A 22754-nucleotide genomic window follows, 5' to 3' on the forward strand; every position below is an offset into this window, starting at 1 on the left:
CTTTTGATCAATTTTGACAAATTGTTGGCACTAAACTGTCCTCTGTTGTCAATATTTCCAGCTGTTTGAACACAATGGAACACTTGGGAACTGTAGAGCCAGAAGATGATTCAGGATTATTACCACGCCTAGCACCTAGTCCACACAGTGAGGCAGTTGCTCATGAATTTCAGGAACTCTCCTTGCAACCCATCCAATGTTTGCCTCCCCTCAATGAAAGGAAGAACGGTGAGTACAAAATATGACAGATATTTGGTGTAGCTATTAAACAAAACTGAATTGTTACTTTTTTATTTAAGTGTTCTGTGATTTTACGCCCACTGAAAAAATGAATATCTGAATGTTGTCCAATAATGTTGCAAAATATGCCATATACTCTATCATAAACATTTATACATGTTTCCCTGCTTGAAATACCAGGTGTTCATCCAGTGCTTGCCTAATGTATTCAGCACATCTGATGAATGCTGAGTACTTCTAAAAATATTAATATCTAGTTTTGGAGTTATCAGTTTTACATTTACTTTATTGGGCATTTATGGAACTTAGTGGTTGCTAGTTTTATCTCTTCCTTTTCTGTTTCTTTTGGCTAAGAGACAGGAGATTTTAATCAGGGCATGTCTGTTCTAAAACTGAAACATGTTTCCATTTGGTGTGGTCTTCATTCTTTGCGTTTGTTTAGCAAAGCTTACATTTGTATGTGGTCATCTGCTGCTTGTTCCCTGTACAGTTGTTTCCTATGTACTTGCAGCTGTGTTCTGAGGCATTTGGGTTTACCTTAAAGAGATACCTGGCTATAATTTGTGCACTCCTAACCGTAAACAATTCTACTGTCTTTTAAAATTTCTATAATAACTTAACATGGAGGCAACTGAGGACAATTTTTGGAATGGGGTTAGAAAGTATCAAGTAAAGAGCAATAGCAAATCCTACCATCTGAAGCAGAAGCAGTGTACAAGAATAACAATACAGTTGTCAACACCACTGTTTCACATTTCCTTGTAACATCCAGATTTCAGCAATGCATTTTACGTGGGTCTTCCTCTAAAGCTTACTCATAAATGTCTGTTGGTTTGAAACACAACAGCCTGATTATTGACTGGAACCGATCAGTCAGAACATAGCTGACCAGTGTTGAAACCACCTTACTGGCCTCTGATCTGTTTAATTTAAAGTGCTGGTCTCAATCTTTAACATCTAAAGTTGTATACCTTTTGGGACCCAAGTTTTTAAAGCAAAGGAACCATTCACACAGACTTGCTCACTTAGAAGGATTGAGTTGTATCCAATGGGACTTCCTCTTCCTTTCCTGCAAGCCCCTCCTGACATCTGCTCCAGAGGATTCCCTCTAGATGTTGATGGGTAGAAGGGGAGAGAGGGCAAAGTTGTGTCGTGTGAAAGGAGTACAGTGTTGGATGCAACCAATAGTTGTCAGAGACCCTCTGCTGTCAAAAAGTGAGGTGGATTCCTGAGTATCTTCTTCAGGAATGCTCTCCTATAGGATTTGATTAGGTTCTTGCAGGAGATATTTTTATTGTCTGGACTTTTTAATGCTTTTAATTATTAATCTCTTTAATGTTGCTATGGATTTTTTGTGGTTTTTTTTTGAGGATGTTTACTTGTGATTGTTAGGTGAGGTTTTACCATTGATCACTGTTTCTTCTTTTTAATTTTGAGATGGTTTTAATGGCTGGTTGAGCCATCTTGAAAATTACGTTTTGTAAGGTATGAAGGAAATTCTTTAACAATCCCTTGACGAGTTGCACCTTTTTATAGAGGGATAAACAGAACCATGAAGAAAAGTTAACACTCTCTAATCCAGCATAGTCTTTCTCATAATGATACTTCACCGTGCTCTAACTGTATCAATTTTATGAGAAACTGGAGCTTCATTTAATCAGAAAATGTTAGAATTGTATCCAGTGTTATTCCTACTTAAAGTAGACCCATTGAAATCAATGGACCTAAGTTATGTCTATTAATTTCAATTCTACATATGTAGAATTTCAGAATGTCAAGTTTTGTGATGAAAAGATCCTTATGTGGAAAAGAGAAGGAGATTAGAGCATGAGAGCAGATCCAAATGCACATTCCATTGGCAGTAATGCAGTGCTGACAGGCAACATTTGTATTCCTGCCCTGCACATGGAAGCATCTTCTCTGAATCAGATCAGTTATCTTTAGATACCCTTGTCTGTTCAGACTTAAGGCTTGCTATGCTTATGCATAAATACTTAGCATTGGATGCACCAGCACCTAAGAGCAGCATAAATAAGGCTGTAGTTTTGAAAAGCTCTGTTAAAAAGAAAGTCTGGCTGAATAGAGTGGGACTTACTTCTGAGAAAACAAGTGTAGGATCATGCTGTGCATGTATCTAATTTTCTTGGCTTTGGCTCTTCAGCATAAGGAAGTAGCACAGTGGGTTTGTACAAGAAATGCTTCCAAGTTGATTCACAACTTGAAAATGAGTGCTTAGATTTTCTAGCATCTTATTGGTGATTTATTCTGAACAGACTGGATTTCTTCCAGGACTTCCAGCACTCTTTTCAACCTAGAATTTGGACAGGTATTTATTGTAGTTTCCTTTGCAGCCTGAAACAAATTATTCAACCTCTGCATGTTGTGACTTGATTCTGCAGCTCATATTAAGAGTAAACTTTTTCTGAAAGAAGACACCTTCAGAAAGTTGGCGAGTGTGACTATGTGCAGTGCTTTATTTCATTTGATCATATGCGAGTCAAACTGGTAGTTTCTAGCTTTTTATTTTTTAAAAAAGGTTGGTTTGTACATTCAGTACTCAGTCTTTTATCTTCATTTTCCTATTTCGTTGTGGATCTGTTCTGACAAGAACTCTCCTTGTGTCTTAACAGTACTATGGTAACAACTGGCAGGAATCCATTGCTATTGTCTCGTAGAGGTGATGGGCATTCTCACTGCAGTTTTGATACTTGAGGATGTTTTCTGAGGGGCAAGATAATGGACAGTCAGGTTTGATATTAACTTCGAAGGAAGATCTTGATGGTTTGCTTTTTAAACATAGGAGAATGAGGACATTTAAGTTCTCAGGGCATATGGTATGGTGAGGTGCCAGTTGAGGGGGAGGGGGAGAAAACTGGAGAGGGTGAAAAGGGAATTAAACTGCTAAAGCTGTAATAGGTTTCTTGGATTGGGTGGAGGGAATAAGATTTTCTGAGAAATTAGTTATGAGATTTTTTTTGCAGGGGGAAATCTCCCCCACTTTGTTTGTTTTGTTTCTTTTTTAAAATGAATTCATCACACTTTTAAATAGTCGTGAGTACAGTCAGACAAAAAAAATACTCTGTTGCTGTTTTACCAGTACATCTGGAGTTTAAAAATAACATCGTACATCATGTCTAATAGAGTTCAGTGGGTCATGGGTACAACCATGAACAGCTTTTTTGATTCCGTCATAAAAACACATATAAGGGGTTCGTCTGTCTTCTTAGCTTGGGATCAAATGTGGACTAGGAGACTGCAGGAAATTATCTGTCTTCTGAACTGTTTGTTGTACACAGCAAGTAGATAAGATCAACATTCCAAAAATGTAACACCTTTAAACACGTTCATCAAAAGGCTTTTGATACCTATCTTGGATTTTGATTCTTGAAGGTCCTTTTCCCTAAGTTTAGGACTGGCAACTTAACAGGTTAAGACACAATTTCATCCTGGCAGAGACTCTAAATGGGCAAAATATATATGATCCTGAATGACTTCCATATATCATGTTGGGCAAGCCTGTCATACGATTCCTTAAAGTTTTGGCTCATTTCTTTCAGCCCTTATGTGTTCCTAGTACATGTCATCTTAAGGTTGAAAGGAGTGACACCTCCAGCTCCTCAATTCCACAATAATGAAATTGTACTCTTGAGTTTGGTTTCAAATGCTACCTACACCAGATTAACGTGGTCAGTGCACAGCTGTGCACAGACTTGTGGGTTTCTGAATGTAGCCCTGACAGAACATTGGTTCTCTCTAATTTAAGCATCAATTAAATACTACACTGATTCAGATTTACTGGTTACACAGCATGATCCAGGGTTGTCTCCTATAGAATCATAGAATCATAGAATCATAGAGTTGGAAGAGACCACAAGGGCCATCGAGTCCAACCCCCTGCCAAGCAGGAAACACCATCAGAGCACTCCTGACATATGGTTGTCAAGCCTCTGTTTAAAGACCTCCAAAGAAGGAGACTCCACCACACTCCTATAACTTCAGTGGATTTTAAAAATTCTTTTTCACAACTCTGTCTACCCTATCCTAGCATCTCAGTGCCTGATGTTTTGAAAAAGACTTGAGTAGGGCTGGGGGGGGGGTAATGTGATGTGTGAAATAATTTTGACCCTTGGTGAGAATGTACATGTTATCTAAGGGATGGCATCTCTTATGCTATAAGAAATGCGAAGAGAGACTTTGTATATACTGGTTTCCCGTTCAGTCTGTCATTGTTACTAGTACTGCCAGTTCCCACAATCCTAACATTCCCTGGGCATCAGTCAGTGTCTGCAAGGAACAATTTTCATGTGAAAAGCCCACAGGCCAAGACTCAGTAGTCTCTAGAGAGCTGACCTCTAAAGTTGAGTCTCTTCTGACATTTTCACAAGCTACTTGAAGTGATTTCTGCAGATTCATTCCATTTGGTAAACTTTTGAACAAAATCCCTGTCCTTTTCAGTAAGATTTATTAAAGCAATTTCCCCCTTTCTCAGTGACAGAATGATGCAGTTAAGATTGGAGATGTGTCTGGTGACTAAGTATGATGAAAAATATTGTTTACTGATTCTTATTTTTAAGAAGTAGTACAAAAAGAGTCATGGTGTTGTTTTACTTCCAGACATTTCTTGTTGATAATGAAGTATTTTGCTGGTAATTAATGTAATGTCTACTTTTTAAAACTATTTTTTTAAAAAAATTATCTTTTAGGGGGCAAAATGCTAAGTGTAGTGGTTCTCTCTAGATGAATGTTGATAATTTTCGAGTTTCAGTGAAATTACCCTTAGCAGTGTTGTATGCTATTGATGTTCTAAAAATGACCTGTCATTAGGAAAAGATATTGGTGGAATAATTTTCAAAGCGTGGGTTACTGTACACGTTGCCAATCCTTTTCTTTCCATGAGCACATTTCAAATTTCTTCCTTTTCTTTCTTCATCCCTCCCCCCCAAAAGTTACAAAGAGAGAGAGAGAACACATACAGTTTCCTTTTTCAAGGGTTTGAGGTAAAATACAGCTTCAATAGTGTTAAAATGCATAGGTGTAGCCAAGATTTATTTTATGGGGGGCAGGCTTTATGTTGGGGGGCAGAACTGAGATATCTGTGATGCAATTGGCCAGTTAGTTAAGGATTTCTATTTATTTACTTGATTTAGGTGGGGCAGCTGCCCCCTCTGCCTCTCCTGGCTACGCCCATGTTAAAATGAATCCTCTTGAATTTGCATGATGTTACACAGGGTCCTATAGCAGCAACTGTTAAATTAAAGCTTACATTGGCAGACTGCAAAGTAAAAAATCATAGATATGGTGTCTGGGACAAAAACACTGATTCAAGGCATGGATCCTCATCATGGTTCATTTTTACATAGGATGTCAATCAATTATATCTATGCACTTAGAGGTGACCTATGATTTGACTCATGATTTTAGGGCATAGTTTGTAAACAATTACGAGAATCCATAGGGATCTGTGCCTCACATCCATGTTTTTGCACCAAGGCAGTACTAGAAAGGGCCAGATCTTTGATTTTCATGGTTCAATCAGTGGAGACAGATGGGATATGTGACTTGATAGAAGGGTGTATCTGTCTGCCTGGGGACAGGTAGCCCATTACAAACTTATGAAATTTCAAGTGGATCCATTTTACTAGATTGTGTGCGTTTCCATCTCTCTGTTTCTCTGGTACCTTATTTCTCCCAACTCTTGTAGCACCATGTCTTCTCCACATTGCACAGTCTGTTTTCCTATCGCATTCCCAGTCTCAAATTTCTCCCCTTTTTCTCATACCATGTCAGGTGCTTTGCTGTCTGTTCAGCTGCTGATGTGCTGATCTAAGACTTGGAAACCACATAGTTCAAGAGATTACAAAAAGTTCATTAAAAACTAAACACAGCAACACTATTACGCCAACACAACATACAGCTGAAAGAGGAACTGGGAAAGAGTGTCCACCTTCCCACTTCCTGTTTCACATTCATGCATTTCAAGGCTCAGATTGGTAGCTGATAAAAAAGCTATATATGTGAAGTATATTCTTATGAGGAAAAATTGCCACAAACACATCTAAGGGATTGCTTACTGGGAGCTCAACTCTTCACTTTACTGAATGTTCACATTTAAGGCATCTGTTCTTTGATTTTAAAGCAGCCATGGGGAGGGTCCAATCAGGATTCGAACAACAGAGTATTGGGGAGAGGGTTTAATTGAGTCCCCCAGTGAAAACCAAATATCCCTTTTCCCCAGGGCAAATTGCAACTTGGAGGGTTTGATATTTATATTTTTAATTAGGACTACAGTTTTGGGGGCACAGGCAGCTGCTATTTAAAAAAGAAAACTGATTTGTTAAAACTGATTGTACATTTTAACATGATGTGTACTGTAGTTCTGTGTTTTAATAGATCATATGTTCTATTAATGTTTTATTGTTTTTTAATTATTTCTTCCACACCCAATGTGTTTAGCTGTTTCTATTTTAGCTGTAGAGTCCCTGTCAGGGAAAAGGGCAGATAATAATAATAATAATAATAATAATAATAATAATAATAATAATAATAATAATAATAATCCAGCAATCCTATACAGTGGTACCTCGGGTTAAGTACTTAATTCATTCCGGAGGTCCATACTTAACCTGAAACTGTTCTTAACCTGAAGCACCAGTTTAGCTAATGGGGGTCTCCTGCTGCCGCCGCGCTGCCGGAGCCCGATTTCTGTTCTTATCCTGAAGCAAAGTTATTAACCTGAAGCACTATTTCTAGGTTAGCGGAGTGTGTAACCTGAAGCGTATGTAACCTGAAGCATATGTAACCCGAGGTACCACTGTATCCAATTTGCTTTACTTCAAGCTGACATTTATAAAAAGATTTTGCTTTTAACCTATTATTATTGTTGCACACCACCCCAATCTCTGAGTGATGTGAAATTCCAGAGGCTCCAGGCAATAACCAAGGCTTTCATTTTTCATTCAGAATGATGCATAGAGGAGACTGTGGTATTTTTATGATATATTGTTTATTTACACATATATACAACCTGAGCCCATGAAGGAGGGGTTCACAGTATCAACACCCCAAGAAGGCCTTGCTTCTCCCATAGTCACAGCCTCAGATTCAAAACAGAAATCAGGCATTGCCCCCTCTCTCTCCCCATCTTGCTGCTTTTCTTCTACCTAACATCACTTCACTCTCTCCTCTCAACTTTGGCTTTGTCCTTCTAACTATCCATGAGTTGAGGGAGGGTGCCCCACCTATTTGCCATCTCACACTGATCCACTTAATTTGTTCCCCTTAATGGCCAGGTGACCACCTTACCAGGAAGTTAACATGGCTTTAACACTCGCTGGTTAGAAGGTCCTTAACCTTCTTCCCCTCCCAACTCATAACATTATAAAACTTGTGTGTGATTGGTGTGTGTTTGTGGTCTGTTTGTGTGTGAAAGAGTGGATGTGACCACACCAATCTTTTGGAGGTTTGGCCAACAGTAAATGCAGCTCTTGGGCCAAAAAAAGGTTATCCAATCTTGTTTTATAGCATTCTCAAGAAAAAATGAAATGATCAGTCTCATGGAGGGGTGCTGAACCACTTCTTTTATCTGAGCTACCCATTCCTTAATCTGTGTTTTTGGTTTTCTGTCAGTTTGAAAAACAACAACCAAAAGGCTTGTTCAGCTTGACATTATGAGGAGAGGGAGAATGGATCCCATAAGATAAGGTCCAAGCAGTATTAAATACTTGCTTGTGCATTTACGTCATGTTTAATGAGGCAATAAAATTGTCCACATATGTTCCTGTTTTCATTTCTCATGTAACTGATACTTGAAATTGAGGCTAGCCATGCTCCCAAAGTTCTAGGCAGACTGGCATAGTTGAGATAACAGAGGATGCATCATTTCCTATAGAGCCTTTCTTAAGATTTTTAGTGGTTGTTTCCCCTAGCCCTGATGTTTCTTGAGGCTAGAATTGGATGGTGTGAATGCAAACTATTTGTAAATCTGTGGGAAATGTGATGTTAAAGAGATTATTTATGTGGCTTATTTTGTTGATGGCGCAGCAGATGCTGGGAAGAAGTAATAATAATAATAATAATAATAATTTTTTATTTATACCCCGCCCTCCCCAGCCAAGGCCAGGCTCAGAGCGGCTTACAAGCAATAATAAAAACAAGATGAGTGATTACAACTTAAAAACAAAAATAAAATACAACATTAAAATAATGGAACATTAAAATATTAAAATGGAGCCTCATTGCAGGAGAAGGAAAAGAAAAAAGAAAAAGGGGGCGGAGGGAATCAAATTGGCTCCAATCCAAAGGCCAGGCGGAACAACTCTGTCTTACAGGCCCTGCGGAAAGAGATCAGATCCTGCAGGGCCCTGGTCTCATGAGACAGAGCGTTCCACCAAGTTGGGGCCAGTGCTGAAAAGGCCCTGGCTCTGGTTGAAGCCAATCTAACTTCCTTAGGGCCTGGGACCACTAGGGTGTTGTTATTTATGGACCTTGAGGCTCTCCGTGGGGCATACCAGGCGAGGCGGTCCCGTAGGTACGAGGGTCCTAGGCCGTGAAGGGCTTTAAAGGTCAAAAGCAGCACCTTAAATCTGACCCTGTACTCCACCGGGAGCCAGTGCAGCTTGAAAAGCACTGGATGAATATGCTCCCATGGCAGAGACGCTGTGAGGAGCCTCGCTGCAGCATTCTGTACCCGCTGGAGTTTCTGGGACAGCTTCAAGGGCAGCCCCGCGTAGAGCGAGTTACAGTAGTCAAGCCTGGAGATGACTGTCGCATGGATCACTGTGGCCAGGTCGGGGCGGGAAAGGTAAGGGACCAACTGCTTGATGCGGCGAAGGTGGAAAAATGTCGCCTTGGCTGTTGCTGTGACTTGCGCCTCCATGGAAAGGGAGGCGTCAAGGATTACACCCAAACTCTTAACGGAAGGCAATGGCACTAATTGGGCCCCCGCAAGAGAAGGGAGTTGGTCCCTCATCCCCATGCTATCCCGACCTAGCCATAGGACCTCTGTCTTCGAAGGATTTAGTTTCAATCGGCTCCCACGAAACCATCCAGCCACAGCTTCCAAGCATCTGGTCAGTGTGTAAGGGGCCGAGTTGGTGTGGCCATCCATCAGTAGATAGAGCTGAGTGTCATCAGCATATTGATGACAGCCCAGCCCAAAGCTCCGGATAATCTGGGCAAGGGGGCGCATAAAGATGTTAAAAAGCATTGGGGAGAGAATTGCGCCCTGCGGCACTCCACACACCAAGGAGTGGCGTGACGACATTTCCCTCCCTAGTGCCACCCTCTGTCCCCGACCAGAGATAAAAGAGCACAACCAGTTACGGGCTATGCCCTGTATCCCCACGTCTGCAAGGCGATGGTCCAGAAGATCATGATCGACCATGTCAAAGGCTGCTGACAAATCTAAAAGGATCAGCAGTCCTGACCCGCCTCGATCCAGTTGTCTACGGATATCATCTGTTAGGGCAACCAGAGCCGTCTCCGTCCCAAAACCAGGACGGAAACCGGACTGAAATGGATCTAATGCCGATGTTTCCTCCAGAAACCTACCAAGCTGTTCAGCAACCGCTCTCTCAATTACCTTACCCAGGTATGGAAGATTTGAAACTGGGCGGTAATTGGATAGGTCTAAGGGATCTAATGAAGCTTTCTTTAAGAGTGGACGCACCACTGCTTCCTTCAGTTCCCCTGGGAATGTCCCCGTGTCAAGGGACAAATTGATAATTTCAACCAGGGGGGTCCGCGCAACATCTGGACACTCCCTAATCAGCCAAGACGGGCACGGATCAAGGAGGCAGGTGGTGGGCCTACCAACTTGGAGGAATCTATCCACATCAGTAGGGAGTATCCGATCGAAATGGTCCAACACTGGACCTGAAGTCAGTCGAGGGGCCTCCAGTTCAGTCACTGTATCTAAATTGGCAGGGAGGTCACGGCGGAGCAACAGGACTTTCTCCGCAAAAAAGCTCGCGAATGCCTCACAGCTGTGGGTCGAATTTGTGCTTAAATTTGGTTGTCCTCCTAAGGACGTTATTGACCTAATTATTCTAAAAAGTTGTGCCGGGCGAGAGCTAGCGGATGCAATAGAAGCTGCAAAGTAAGATTTCTTAGCAGCTTTCATAGCCATCTCATAGGCTTTCATAAGCGTCCTATAAGATGTTCTTGAGGCTCCGTCATGAGTCCGTCGCCATACTCGCTCTAGCCGTCTGAGATCCCGCTTCATTTTCCGGAGGTCCTCAGTAAACCAAGGGGCCCGGTTTCGACGGGGTCGCAGAGGGCGCTTAGGCGCGATTTCATCAATGGCTGCCAAGAGCCGGTTATTCCAGTCCTCAACAAGGTCATCTAATGAGTCGCCAGGAGGAGCAGGGTTCCGCAAGGCTTGTCGGAATCTATCAGGATCCATCAGTTTTCGCGGACGAGCCCAAATAGGCTCGGCACCCGAGCCGGGGAGGAGCGGGAAGTCAATCTTGGCTTTTAAAGCGTAGTGATCAGACCATGGCACTTTCACAGCGGGGAGCATGATCACATCTATGCCAGCCCCAAAGATCAGATCCAGCGTGTGGCCTGCTTGATGAGTGGGGCCCAAAACAAATTGGGAGAGCCCTAGTGTTGCCATGGAAGTCACTAGGTCTAGAGCCTGTGAGGAGGGAGCGGCATCGGCATGGACGTTGAAGTCTCCCAAAACCAGTAGGTTTGGGAACTCCAAGGCCCAGCCCGCCACCACCTCCAGCAGATCTGACAGGGTGGCTGCAGATGTGCTGGGTGGTCGGTACACCAGCCAGACAGCCAAGCTCTCCTTGGTGCCCCACACGAGACCAACACATTCAATGCCGGAGATTGCCGGTGATGGCAGAGCTCTGAAAGAGCAATCCTCCCGGAATAACAACGCTACTCCTCCCCCCCGACCTACAGTCCGCGATTGATGGAGGACAGAGAAACCTGGGGGTGTTATCTCATGTAGGGAGACTACTTCGCCTTCCCGTACCCAGGTCTCCGTCACGCAAGCCAGGTCAATCCCCTGCGAGACAAAAAAGTCACGCATGGTGGCAGTTTTGTTGCCTATGGACCTGGCATTGCACAGCACCAATGACGGAGGTGTGTAATCCTTGTTCTCCCTACCCTCATCCCTTGGGATGGGGCGTAGATTGGAAGGGGTTCGAGGATCACTGCATCTCGAAACCCTTCGCCGATAGAGATATCTAGCCCTACCGCCATTCCTCCCTAGCCCTTCAATTGTGGAAATCCTAGATCCCATACTAGCCTCCCCAATAGATGGGTAACATCCCCTCAATAACAAGTCATCCTTGGGCCAGGACTCCTGGGTCAAAATGGTATGGGAAAGAGGTGGAGGTTTGATAGGGTAAGTATCCCTAGAAGATAAAACCCAACCAACCGCACCCCAAGCGGGGGGGGACAGTCCCATGGTGAAGGGCCTTTGAGCAGCACGCTCAAAACAAGCATGCTGCTTGTCAGCATTAATCCATAGTTTGTTTTAAGACCAAATGACTGCAGTATGTGGGATTGTCCTTGGTTCTGGTTTGGAAGCTTGTGCAGAAAGCAATGACCAGACTGCTTCCCTGGCCACTGTGACAAACCATTGTTATGACATCTGCACTGGCTGCATGTCTGCTACTGAGCCAGGTTCAAGGTCGTATTGATTTACAAAACCCTGTGCAACATAGGTCCAGGGTACTCTGGGGATTACCCGAACCCTTATATTCCAGCTCGATCACTGAGATCATCTACAGGAGTGTCGTTGGTCATTCCCTATGTTTGTCAGGCTCATTTAACAACAAAAAGTAACCAAGGCTTTAGTGTCATTGGCCCAGTCCTGTGGAATGCCCAGTCCTGTGGAATTCATCAGGCTCTTCTGTTTCAACCTTTAAATGCCTGTTAAAAACTTTTCTACTTGTCCAGTTTATGCAGGAAATTAAGAATGCATATTTCCTTAAAGTTAGCTTTTTTAATATTAGCACCTTAATTTTTATATTGTATGATTTTGCATATAATTATTGTAAACTGCTCTGATATTTCCAATGATTAGTGGTATATAAATATTTTAATCAATAAATAAAGCAATATGCTTTGTGAATCAGGTCATTGTGTTTGCTTATCACCATCGTTACAGTCCAAATGGGATTGTTTCATGCCAGGCAAATATATTCTCTTTAACAGGAAATAAATTTATCTAACATGCCTTTCATGTTTAAGCTTGCTTTTTTAAAAAAACCAAAAAAACAATGAGTGATAAATTTTACTCAGAGCAGCCCCATTGAAATTAATGAACATAGCTAATTTAGGTCCGTTAATTTAACAGTAAAACTTCATTAAATAACACTCCATGTTTACTTGGTACATTATTGTCATGTTTAGTCTTCCAGAAGAAAATCTAGTCACAATTTTAATGATTTTGATATGGTGTCCATAATCTGGGATCTTATCTGTCAGCTACTGAAATCAACTGAAATACTTCTTATTGACTTGTATAAAAATACTGAAATGTTAGTTATCAAATGAATGTTAAATGTATGTTTGATTACAGCCTTCTTCATTTGGTGCAGTGCTTCAAAACATACTTCAAAGGGTCAGTTGTAGTTGTTCATCTGAAGAGACTCTCATTAGATCAGACATTTTTGGGAAGGCTTTCTATGTCACCTTCCTGTTTACCATGTTTACGGTACCATGCCAACATACCATTGTGAAACACTGGTCTGTATGAAATCCTACTCGACTTCTTTTAACAAATTAGTTTTATAATTGCATGAATTTCTTCAAACTGCGAGAGACAGTTGTTCAGCAATTAAATCCACATGTTTGCTTCTCTTGCTACATAGTTCAAAGCTGCAAAAAGTGTATAAAAACTTTGAAGCAATTAGTTGTTACAGCAATGATTGCTTTCTTTACAAAACAAAATGCTACAACTTTTGAACTCTTGATACTCCTGGTCTGTAGTGTTCTAGTGATCAGACTAATACAAGTACAGGATATCCTCCTACATCCTTAGTAGACATACGTACATTTTCTCTGTCTGTTCAGTCATTTTTTTTGAGAGCACATCCACACGTTTATTAAAAGCACCTAGCTGTTCCCTTTCTTCCTCCTCATCTTACCCAAGTGGCATACTATTAGTTCACATTTGTTTGAATGCAGGGATAGACAACACAGTACTCACTGGGTTGGTGGTTCTTGTTATTTTAAGTCACTATTTTATTGAAATGGCAGGCACTTTGATCATCCTTGGAGGGGCTTTTCTGAATGTGTAAGTGGTGGGGTGCTCAATTATATTCTGTGTGTGAGATACATTTGGGCAGAGAGAGGGGGGAACAAGGTATGTGTGACTGTGCATAGATGAAGTATATGAGTGCATGTGTGTGAGGGAGGTGCTTGTGTGCATGTGGTTTTTATGTGTGTGCGTGTGTATTGTGTGCTAGAGTGAGTAGCCACCTTGTATACTTTTCCTAGTGCTGGGGAATGCACCCTTTTATTATTAGATAGCAACTACATAAGTGTGTGTGCCCAGGGGAATCAGTATTGTGTGATTTCCACAGTCAGCACCAGCAGGTCATTGAGGACCTCCCATGGAAAGCATGAGATTGTCTGACAAAGGAGGGGGACAGCAGCAATAACTGTACTTCCGATCAGCAAGCCCAAGAGGCTCAGTGATTTAGACCACAGCGCCAACAGCTCCCTTGATTGTAATTAGATTACAGTTGTTCTAAAGAAACCATCCTTGCACTCTTGAGGATTGCAATAACTACCTGTGAGATTGCAAACACCCTTTTCCTAGACAAAGTGCTTCAGCAGGTAGCTTGACATAAATAATTTGAATTCACTGCTATCTAGTTTCAGGCCCGGGTTCAACACTGAAACAATCTTGATGAGTAATCTATGATGGAAGTTGGAGAAGGACTGATAGAGTGTGACCCTGTTATTTTTCATGATCTTTCAGTTTCTTTTGTTATTGTTGGCCATGGTATTCTTCTGAAGCAGCTGTTGGGATCATTAACGATGGAATCCAGTGGTCCTGGTCCTTCCTCAGTGACCTATTTCAGAAGGTGGTGATGGGAGGCTATTGCTCTACTCCAGGGATGTCTAACCAGTCAACCACGATTGACAGGTCGATCGCGGGCTCATTTTCCTCTGCGGGGGAAAAGGAGCATCCGGCCCCACCCCCTCACTCTTTTGAGTATTCACGCACTATTTCAAGAACGGAAGAGGGAGTTACCGCTGGTGGGATTACTTCTTGTTTATCAATTAATGCCACACTCCCCCCCAAAAAAATCAGCAGAAGTATTTGCTGTTTCCCTAAAAAATGGTCAATAACTTTGGCACCCTCCAAAAAAAACTCAACAACTTTGACTTGCCCCCCTTAAAAAAGGTCAACAACTTAGGTCCTCCCCCCTCATGGGTAGATCACTGCTAGTTTCTTGGGAGTTGGACATCCCTGCTCTACTCCATGGCAGATAGGCTGTTGTATAGCACATTTTGAAGCTGGGTGGCAATGTTCAAAGCAGCACAATCTACTGAAAATTCTTATTTAACATCTTACTTTCTAAGACATGGAAAACTGTTGCTACAGTTGAAAAAAAAAGCAATTCTAAAACAGTTAACACAGGAGGAATGATTTAAAAAATCATGAATTCACTTCTGTTCTATTTGCAATGCAATAATTAGGGCTTGAGGCTGCAATCCTATACACAGTTACACAGGTGTAAGTACCATTTTACTTAATAATACTTACTTTTGTGTAGGCATTTTTAGGATTGCCCGGTAAGAAATGTTTTTTGTTTTTGTTCAGTGCAGAATGCAGAAAAGGGCATTGTTGGTAGATGATGGCATACATGCATAATGTTGGAAGATGAGCAGATGGATCAATTCTGCTGTTGTGGATAATGTTATTAATGTTATTAGGTCCTGTAATAGTGCTGCCAAAATAGATATACAGTAAACAAACAAACCCCAGTGTTGCAAAATGTGACTCAGCAATATCGACAGCAACACGATGGCCAGAAAAAATTACAGTTCAGAAAACTTTATGGAATAATGCAAAACATCAAAACTATCAAACTGAAGTCTCTGAAAGTCCTTGAATAAGTCACGGTGCCAGACTTTACCCAGTGGAGAGCAAGCTTGTAAAGCTTTGTATGATTAGCAAATGTCCAGTTCTGATGTCCAACTCTGAACTCTGCCGAACAGTGTTTACAGATAGCAACTACTGTTTTGTTCAGTTCTTCATCAGCCAATTAGTTCAACAAACACTCGTAAGTAGAAAGATGTGTAATTTCTTCACTAACCAATCTTTTTTCGAATTGATATAATATACATGAGAATGAAAAATACTCTGGAACAGTACTCATAATTGTATATTCATGCATATTATATCAATTCGAAAAAAGATTGGTTGAAGAAATTACACATCGATCTGGCCATCGTGTTGCTTTTGATATTGCTGAAAATAGATATGCAGACAGAGTTGAAATCTGGCTCTGGTCGCTCTGACCATATCCTTGTTGTGTATCCTGTTCTGAATGGTGAGTAGCTGTTTTAGATTGGGAGGCTGTCTTGTCTGTAAGCCAGTACAGAGCTTTGAGAGGGCCAACTTAAAACAACTACTCACTCACAACAAGAGGACAAAACTTCATGCATCTGATGGAGTGTAGTCTATGAAAGCTTTTGTCCTGTTTTGAGCAGGTCATAATCTAAAGCATAAAAACATGTTGAGCTTGCACACTTGTTAGCTTTGGTTACAAATTTGGTTACAAAAATGTATTACATTTGGGGAGATGAGCATTAATGATGCAGAAGAATATAGAGCTCTTAAGGAAATCTTCTATTAGTGTTTCAGCTTTTTGCTGTGTTTTATATTCCTCCTACGAGTCCTTAGTTTCTTTGCACAGAAACTAAAGAGTTAAATAAAGTCTATCTGAATAAGCTGACGGTCTTAGGGCTCGCAAACTTGAGTGAACACTTGATTGGCTCATCTACAAATGCCCTTTTTCATGAGAGCAGATTTCTGTGAGTGAAGAGACAAGATTGTTGTTTCCTTGTATTGTTAAAGGTTCTGGGGAAGCCCTTTTGAATGGGTGATCATTTTTGGAAATTACACCATCTTGGTATTTTCTTGGATTGTGATGAATCTACCTTCATTTGAAGTTCTTTGGGTTCGATTATTTCTGCTCTCCACACTTTTTTGCCTCACAGATTTTGCATGCTCTGAGAGTTTAGCATCATCCATGTAAGTAATTGACTCCTCTTTTACTTTTTCACAGGAAAAATATTAAGTTTTTCATTTCATTTTATTGAAAGTGTGTTTTAATGTTCTTGCTTAAAGTATGTTTTTCATACAGAAACTAATTGCATTGTGTGGGGAAAGCTTAAGACTTGCTGAAATATTGACACTCTTCTTACAATAAGCAGACAGTCACAGAGTTTCTGCTGAATACCAGCTTTTCCACTAATGTAGGGATAACTCCATTTGCCAATGTGCAGGATGCTTTAGCAAATTATCCTGTTTGTGTTATTTCAGTGAATTTTATTGTTTTGAAAAGAGAAATTGAAAACTGGAGGGAGGCACCTTTATAAAAAGGACCTTATTCCTTTAAATATTATTAGAACATGTAAGAAAAACCTGTCCATACACTGAGAAACCACCTTATTCAAAATAATTCACAATTAGCTCTAAATAGGAAAGTTATCTTTTATTGTAACTTGGTCAACAAAGTCTTAATTCTATCTGCACATTACATTGTCATTTGCAGTACAAAAATTCCATCAAACTGACTAGTGACACTCTTTTAGAATAGGAAGGTCCCCCCCATTTCTTTAACAATGCTTTGAGGTCATTTATGCATTGATATGCTATGGGATATTATTAATTTTAGATACCCTTGCCCTAATCCAGACTGATTATACACATGGGAGCTCAAGTGAGCATGCTGGGATTTTGCGTAATCATGCATTTCCCTGTTCACTGCATTGTGGGCCATGCTCAGCATTGCGTGGCCCCCACATTGTAGTGGTTGAAGCAATCATGTGTGCATTGTAATTTTTTTTTTGGTCTTTTGGGATGGAAACAGAGATAATAACTTTATTGAATGAATTTATTTATGGAAGATAAAGCATATTTTAAAGTGGAATTTATTTTGTGTTCCAGTTCTGCATAGATTTTTTTAAAAAAAATTTAGGTTTGCAACCCAGTCACAGGTTGCATGAATCTGTATTTTTTCATCTGTTTTTAAATCTTATACTAAAGGGTTAGCCCTGGACAGTTGGTCAGGTCTGAAATATTTCCAGATAATCCCTTACATAGTACAATTTACTGGTCTTAATATACAGCATGCAAGTCAACCATATACAGTATATGTTATAATTATGGGAACTATTGATGCTGCCAATCCATATCTAAAGCCAGTGTAATGACAGATGGCTGACAATGCACCAGTTTTTGTTCAGTGGTGACATGGTTTCTAGTATTAAAAGTGAGTTTAATCATATTTTCTAACGTTCTTATTCTCTGAAAAACTCAAATTGTTTTCCTGTTACAATTGAAAACAACATTTTGAGCTTGACTTTCACAATGAAAGGCTTCCGCTCCGAAGTTGAAATTCATCATAATCTATTTCCAACTGAAAGTAGGATCTTGTAATGGAAAATCGTATTTGTAGCCAGCTGATAAATCTCAGGATACATCATCTTTTTAATCCAGTAATTAGTACTTTTAATGCTTTTTTATTCTGTGAAGATTTTTGAATAGGAGATTATATGAACACCTCTTAGGATGCTTTAGTGTTGAAAGCCCACAAGGTTTTGGGGTGAAACTGCTGCCTCTCTCATCATGGGAGCTGAGGCACTTTCACCCCAGTGCCTTGTGGGCTGGGACGATGCAGCTTCTTTGCACGACTCATCTGGTGGGGGGCAGAAGATCTTCTGCTCCCCCAGCTGAGTGAGCCCAGATGTCCCTGCTGCTCACACACAAGCGTCAGGGACCTCAGGGCTTTTTTGCATGGCTCAGCTAGGGGGGCAGGAAGGCTCCCCCCCCCAGCTGAGTGAGCCCCATGCTTTTCCAGCTCATATGTGACGCATCAGGGCTTGCTCCTCTGGGGGGCAGGAGCAGTATAAGGAAGCCGAGGGAGGAACAAGCTGTATCGGCCTGGTGATACAGCTTGCTGCTCCCTCTGTGGTATGAGGGGCAGAGTGATGACACCTTCACCTGGTGGCATATTGCAGGTGAAACTGCCGCTGCTCCTGAGTCCCTCTGCTACCAGTGGCCCAATGTTGAAAGTGGTGCTGGTAGCAGAGGGACTCAAGAGCGGCATCAGTTTCACCCACAATATACCACTATCACACTCTGCCCCTCATATTGGTCCTGGGTGATGGATCAATGCAATCTAGTGTTGGGCTAAGGTAAAGCCACCATACAGGTAACATGTAAATACTGAATCAAACTATGGCCTTCTACTGCCACACTACTCAAAGCTAAGCCATGGAGTCTGGTCTTGGCTACAGTTTGTTCTTGGCTTACCACTTGTGGTTTGTTTGGGGAAACAAACCATGAGGCCAGGTTCGGACGTAATGCTAACCCATGGCTTAGCTCTGAGTAGCACAGCGACAGCAGGACCAAAAAAGGAGTGAAGTGGCTACAATTTTTGTTCTGAGTATCCACACACTTTCTCATTCACACTTAGTCATGGTTTGGCTTGGGGAACTAGACCTTTGTCTCATAGCCCCACCCAGCTATTTTCTAGGAAAGGATGTGGACACTAAGACATATGTATAGAGCAGCAAATCTTTTTCACCCACCCTTGCATCAACCCCAAGGCTTTCTAATACATTCAAGTAACACATATTTTAAATAACTTATCATGTTATGCTAGAGAGGTTAAATCAAGAAATGCTAATTTGGACTTAATTTGGATTTCATAGTGTGTTCTGGTATCCTAAATGTATCTGTTATAAAATGTTTGTGGGAATGGTTACACAGCAGAGTAATTGCCTCTCTCTTCTCAGATAGAAATAGCTGGCTAGAACAGCCTTTGAAGCAATTCATTGCTCATTTCTACAGAGTGCACATTAAATCTAACTGTTCATTAATGGTCTTGAGGGAAGCACTATAGTGGGTCAGTATGGTGCTGGTTAGCACATTAGATGACTTTAAGTTGGAAAAAAATGGCATAATTGGAGTAATATCAAAGCAAATGCTTGTACCAAAGCTTTCTGTGTCCTGAAAAATTAGCTAGCCTACCATGTTGCTGGAGGGGCTCTGCATAACTCAAAATTGTTTATACTCTTGCATTGTTAGGAGCTGCAGCGATGTAATATTTCCCATATTCTGTCTTGAAAGAAAAGGGCATTGAGACTGAGGGAAAGCGGGTGGTAATGAGTTATTTCCTTATCAAAGTTTTATGAATATACATAGTTATCTTTTTGATATATATTTTTGTCAGCAAAAGCAGATAAAGTATTTAAAATAACTACTATACTGTATCCATAATGTTCTGTGAGTCTCTCAAATATGTGAGCCAAGAAGATCCTTCTTTTTCTCTTTCTTTTCTTTATGAATTTGTAAAAATAATACTCTGGTGTAATTGTGTAAGAATATATTGACCCTGCCAAATTTGATATACGTCCTTGGGGAATTGTTTGTTTTCACTGCAATTGCCAGGAAGCCCTTTTTTGGCTGGGCCTCACTTCTCAACAGTATGGCTTATTTTTTTCTCACGCTTAATAAATAATAGTTGTACTGAAGTGGTGGGAAAACTAAGTTGATTTATGGAGTTGTTAGTGTTTTTGAACAGTAAAAAGATCACCATGAAAGAAGATTTATTATAACATAAAGATTGATCTCACTTCATTTGGATAGAACGGTGAGATCATTTCAAACCATATAATTGACAAACATTATCTTTTCCCATCAATGGGACTACATGTTACTGAAGGAGAAAATGATTCGAGTTAGGAATAAGGCATTTAAAAAACACAGGAAGAAAGAGGAAATTTAGCAAGCTGTATAGAAAGCAACAGAAAGAATTAAATTCTACATAGCCTAACCATCTAGGAGCAGTGGCGTAGCGTGGGGGGTGCAGGGGGGCCCGGCCGCACCGGGCGCAACATCTGGGGGTTAGGGTTAGGGGGCGCAAATCCACGGGTTAGGGGGCGCAAATCCACGGGTTAGGGGGCGCAAATTACTTGCCTTGCCCCGGGTGCTGACAACCCACGCTACGCCACTGTCTAGGAGGATACATTTTCACAGGGAACAATTTTCAGCTTGAACCATGGGGGAACCAGGGGAGAGGCTGACAGTAGAATTGGATATTTCAAACATGACCATGTGGAACTGGATACAGCTCAAGTGGCAGAGTTGGGCCATTGGTACCTTTTAAAAATCCAGGAAGGTGCAAGTAAAAGCCTTCAAAGTCCATTATCAGGACAATACCTTTATGAGGCCAACTGAAACATCACAGCATAGTGTACAAGCATTCAAGTTCTCCGGAACTCTTGATCAGGCCAGATGAAAGACAGAACACTGTTTGGGCTAATGTTGAAGCCATGCTGCCTCTCTCTTTAGTCACAGTCTTTAGATTGATTGGGGAGGACATAGCAGACATTCAAATGAGGCTGTTGAGGTGCTATGTAGGTATCAGGTTGTACCTTGGACATCTGGTAGCAACAAGCATAGCAGTGGATGTACTTGTATAAAATTCATCAATTTCATCATTTTTTGCAATATGCCCATTGGGTATTTTATTCAATTTAAAATCTTTCTTAATTGACTTCAGTTGATGGACTGCAACCTTGTTGAGAAATTATTTTGTTGAGTATTATGAGCAATTAGTGCAGGAAAAAAATCCATTATATCAGGTATTTTACTTCAATGCAGTCCCCCCCCTCCCAAAAAAAGTAGAGGCTTTACGTATTTAACCACCCAAAATGTGTTTTCTGCTAATTTTTTATTCCCTGCCATAAATGATAGTTCCTTTGGTTCCTTTTGGCTCAATGCCTTAATTTTAAAGCATTCTAGCCCACCATTTTGGATGTTTCTTTGGTGCATTATATTATGAAAATATAATCTTCAGTTTGCCTTTACAACAGATTCTTGCTGGCAATAAGTGTGGGCCATAGCAACAGTGGTAAGCTACTCCCTCAGTGAGGAACCTGCTGTTTTTCTTTTTAATGAGATTCTGCTTCCATAGTGCTACTGTTTTTTGTTTTTCTAAATGCTACTTTCAGATTGATTATATAGAGGGATTCAATGTAGTGCTATGCCTATCATTATTTCAGGGCAAGCGTTTCAACTTGCCTGATGGAACAATTCCCCCCTCTCCTCCCATGCACTGATTTGAGGGTTCTCCAGACCCCCAAGTCAGTTTGGGGGAGATGGGAAAGAGAGGGGGTGGAACTTGGTTGAGCAAGCAGAAGTCATTTTGTGGGCATCTGCTGACAGGACTAATTAGTTTATTTTAATTATGTATTTCATAAAAATATTTACTGATTGATTTTTTTAAAAAAAAGCACCTCAAAGGTTAAAAACAGTAAATGTGTTAAAAACATAGTTAAAAACTATGAAAAATGTACACCTGTAATTTGAGACATTTGAAAAGTTAAAATGACAATAGACTAAAAACAGATTAAGACCTGCATCTTAGTGTTTTTGTGACAAATGAATATGTTTGGGGGTTAACCTGATAGTCCAGTCTAGTTGAGTGAGAAGCATTAGGAGGATTTGGTACGTTGAATGTATTGTTCAATGTAGTTAAACTAGATTGCTTTAGTTGAATAACTTGCAGGGTTTTGTTGAAGCCTGTAAGGTGAATTTGGTAACCAGAGCAGCATAGGGGCAACAAAATTAGCTGACATTTGAGTAGAAGTAATTTCCTTTTGCCACAAAAATTGTCTCTGGTTGCTCCAAAGGATTCCAGGGGACCATTAAGGAAAACTGTTTTCTCCTGTGGGGTGGTTGACATTGAAGAGCTGCTTTCAGTTACTAATTGAAAAGATAAAAAAGACTGCTTGCAGATCAAAAAGCTTGTGGGGGAAGAGGAGGTGTTCTGGAGTGATGTAATGAGGGTAAAGTGCCGCTGCACAAAGAAAGCAATTGAAGTTTGCTACATTAGAAATGCTATATGGAATAAAATGAGAAGAGAGCCATGGCACTGTATCCTCATTGTAGAGCGAGAATAGCAGCATTTGTATTGCTTTCATGTTTCACTTTATGCTAGTGAGATGGCCCTCAAGTGTTGAAACAAGATTTGATATAGGAGAGTGGGCAGTGAGTGCCAACCCCAACTTTCCTTCTCTGATTTCAGCTGGTTTTGCCTTGTCTTATCATACTTTATTTCTGGTTCCTGCAACTTTCCTGCAGTCCCCCCCCCCCCAAATTCTAACACCATTCTTAGTTCCTCCACCACCAGCCACTGGTCCTACCTCAGCTTTCCTTTCCTTAGCATGCACTTATTCCATACCTAAATTATCTGCTCTTCTCCACTTCAGTCCTGCTCAGCTGTAGCCAGTCCTTATAG

At 40.9% G+C, this 22754-nt stretch overlaps 1 protein-coding gene across 5 annotated transcripts in view; it reads left to right on the forward strand.

Moving 5' to 3' along the window:
• The window catches only part of MRTFB (myocardin related transcription factor B), a 120164-nt gene that overhangs the window by 48216 nt on the left and 49194 nt on the right, over nucleotides 1-22754 (forward strand). For all 5 annotated transcript variants that reach the window (XM_081170321.1, XM_081170320.1, XM_081170318.1 and 2 more), the window contains one exon: nucleotides 62-228. In XM_081170321.1, the coding sequence (XP_081026447.1) occupies nucleotides 75-228 (154 nt within the window). In that variant the 5' untranslated portion in view covers nucleotides 62-74. The remainder of the gene's footprint in view (nucleotides 1-61; nucleotides 229-22754) is intronic.

This window comes from Podarcis bocagei (assembly GCF_964188305.1).
Source record: "Podarcis bocagei genome assembly, chromosome: 14".
NCBI classification, from domain to species: Eukaryota; Metazoa; Chordata; class Lepidosauria; order Squamata; family Lacertidae; genus Podarcis; species Podarcis bocagei.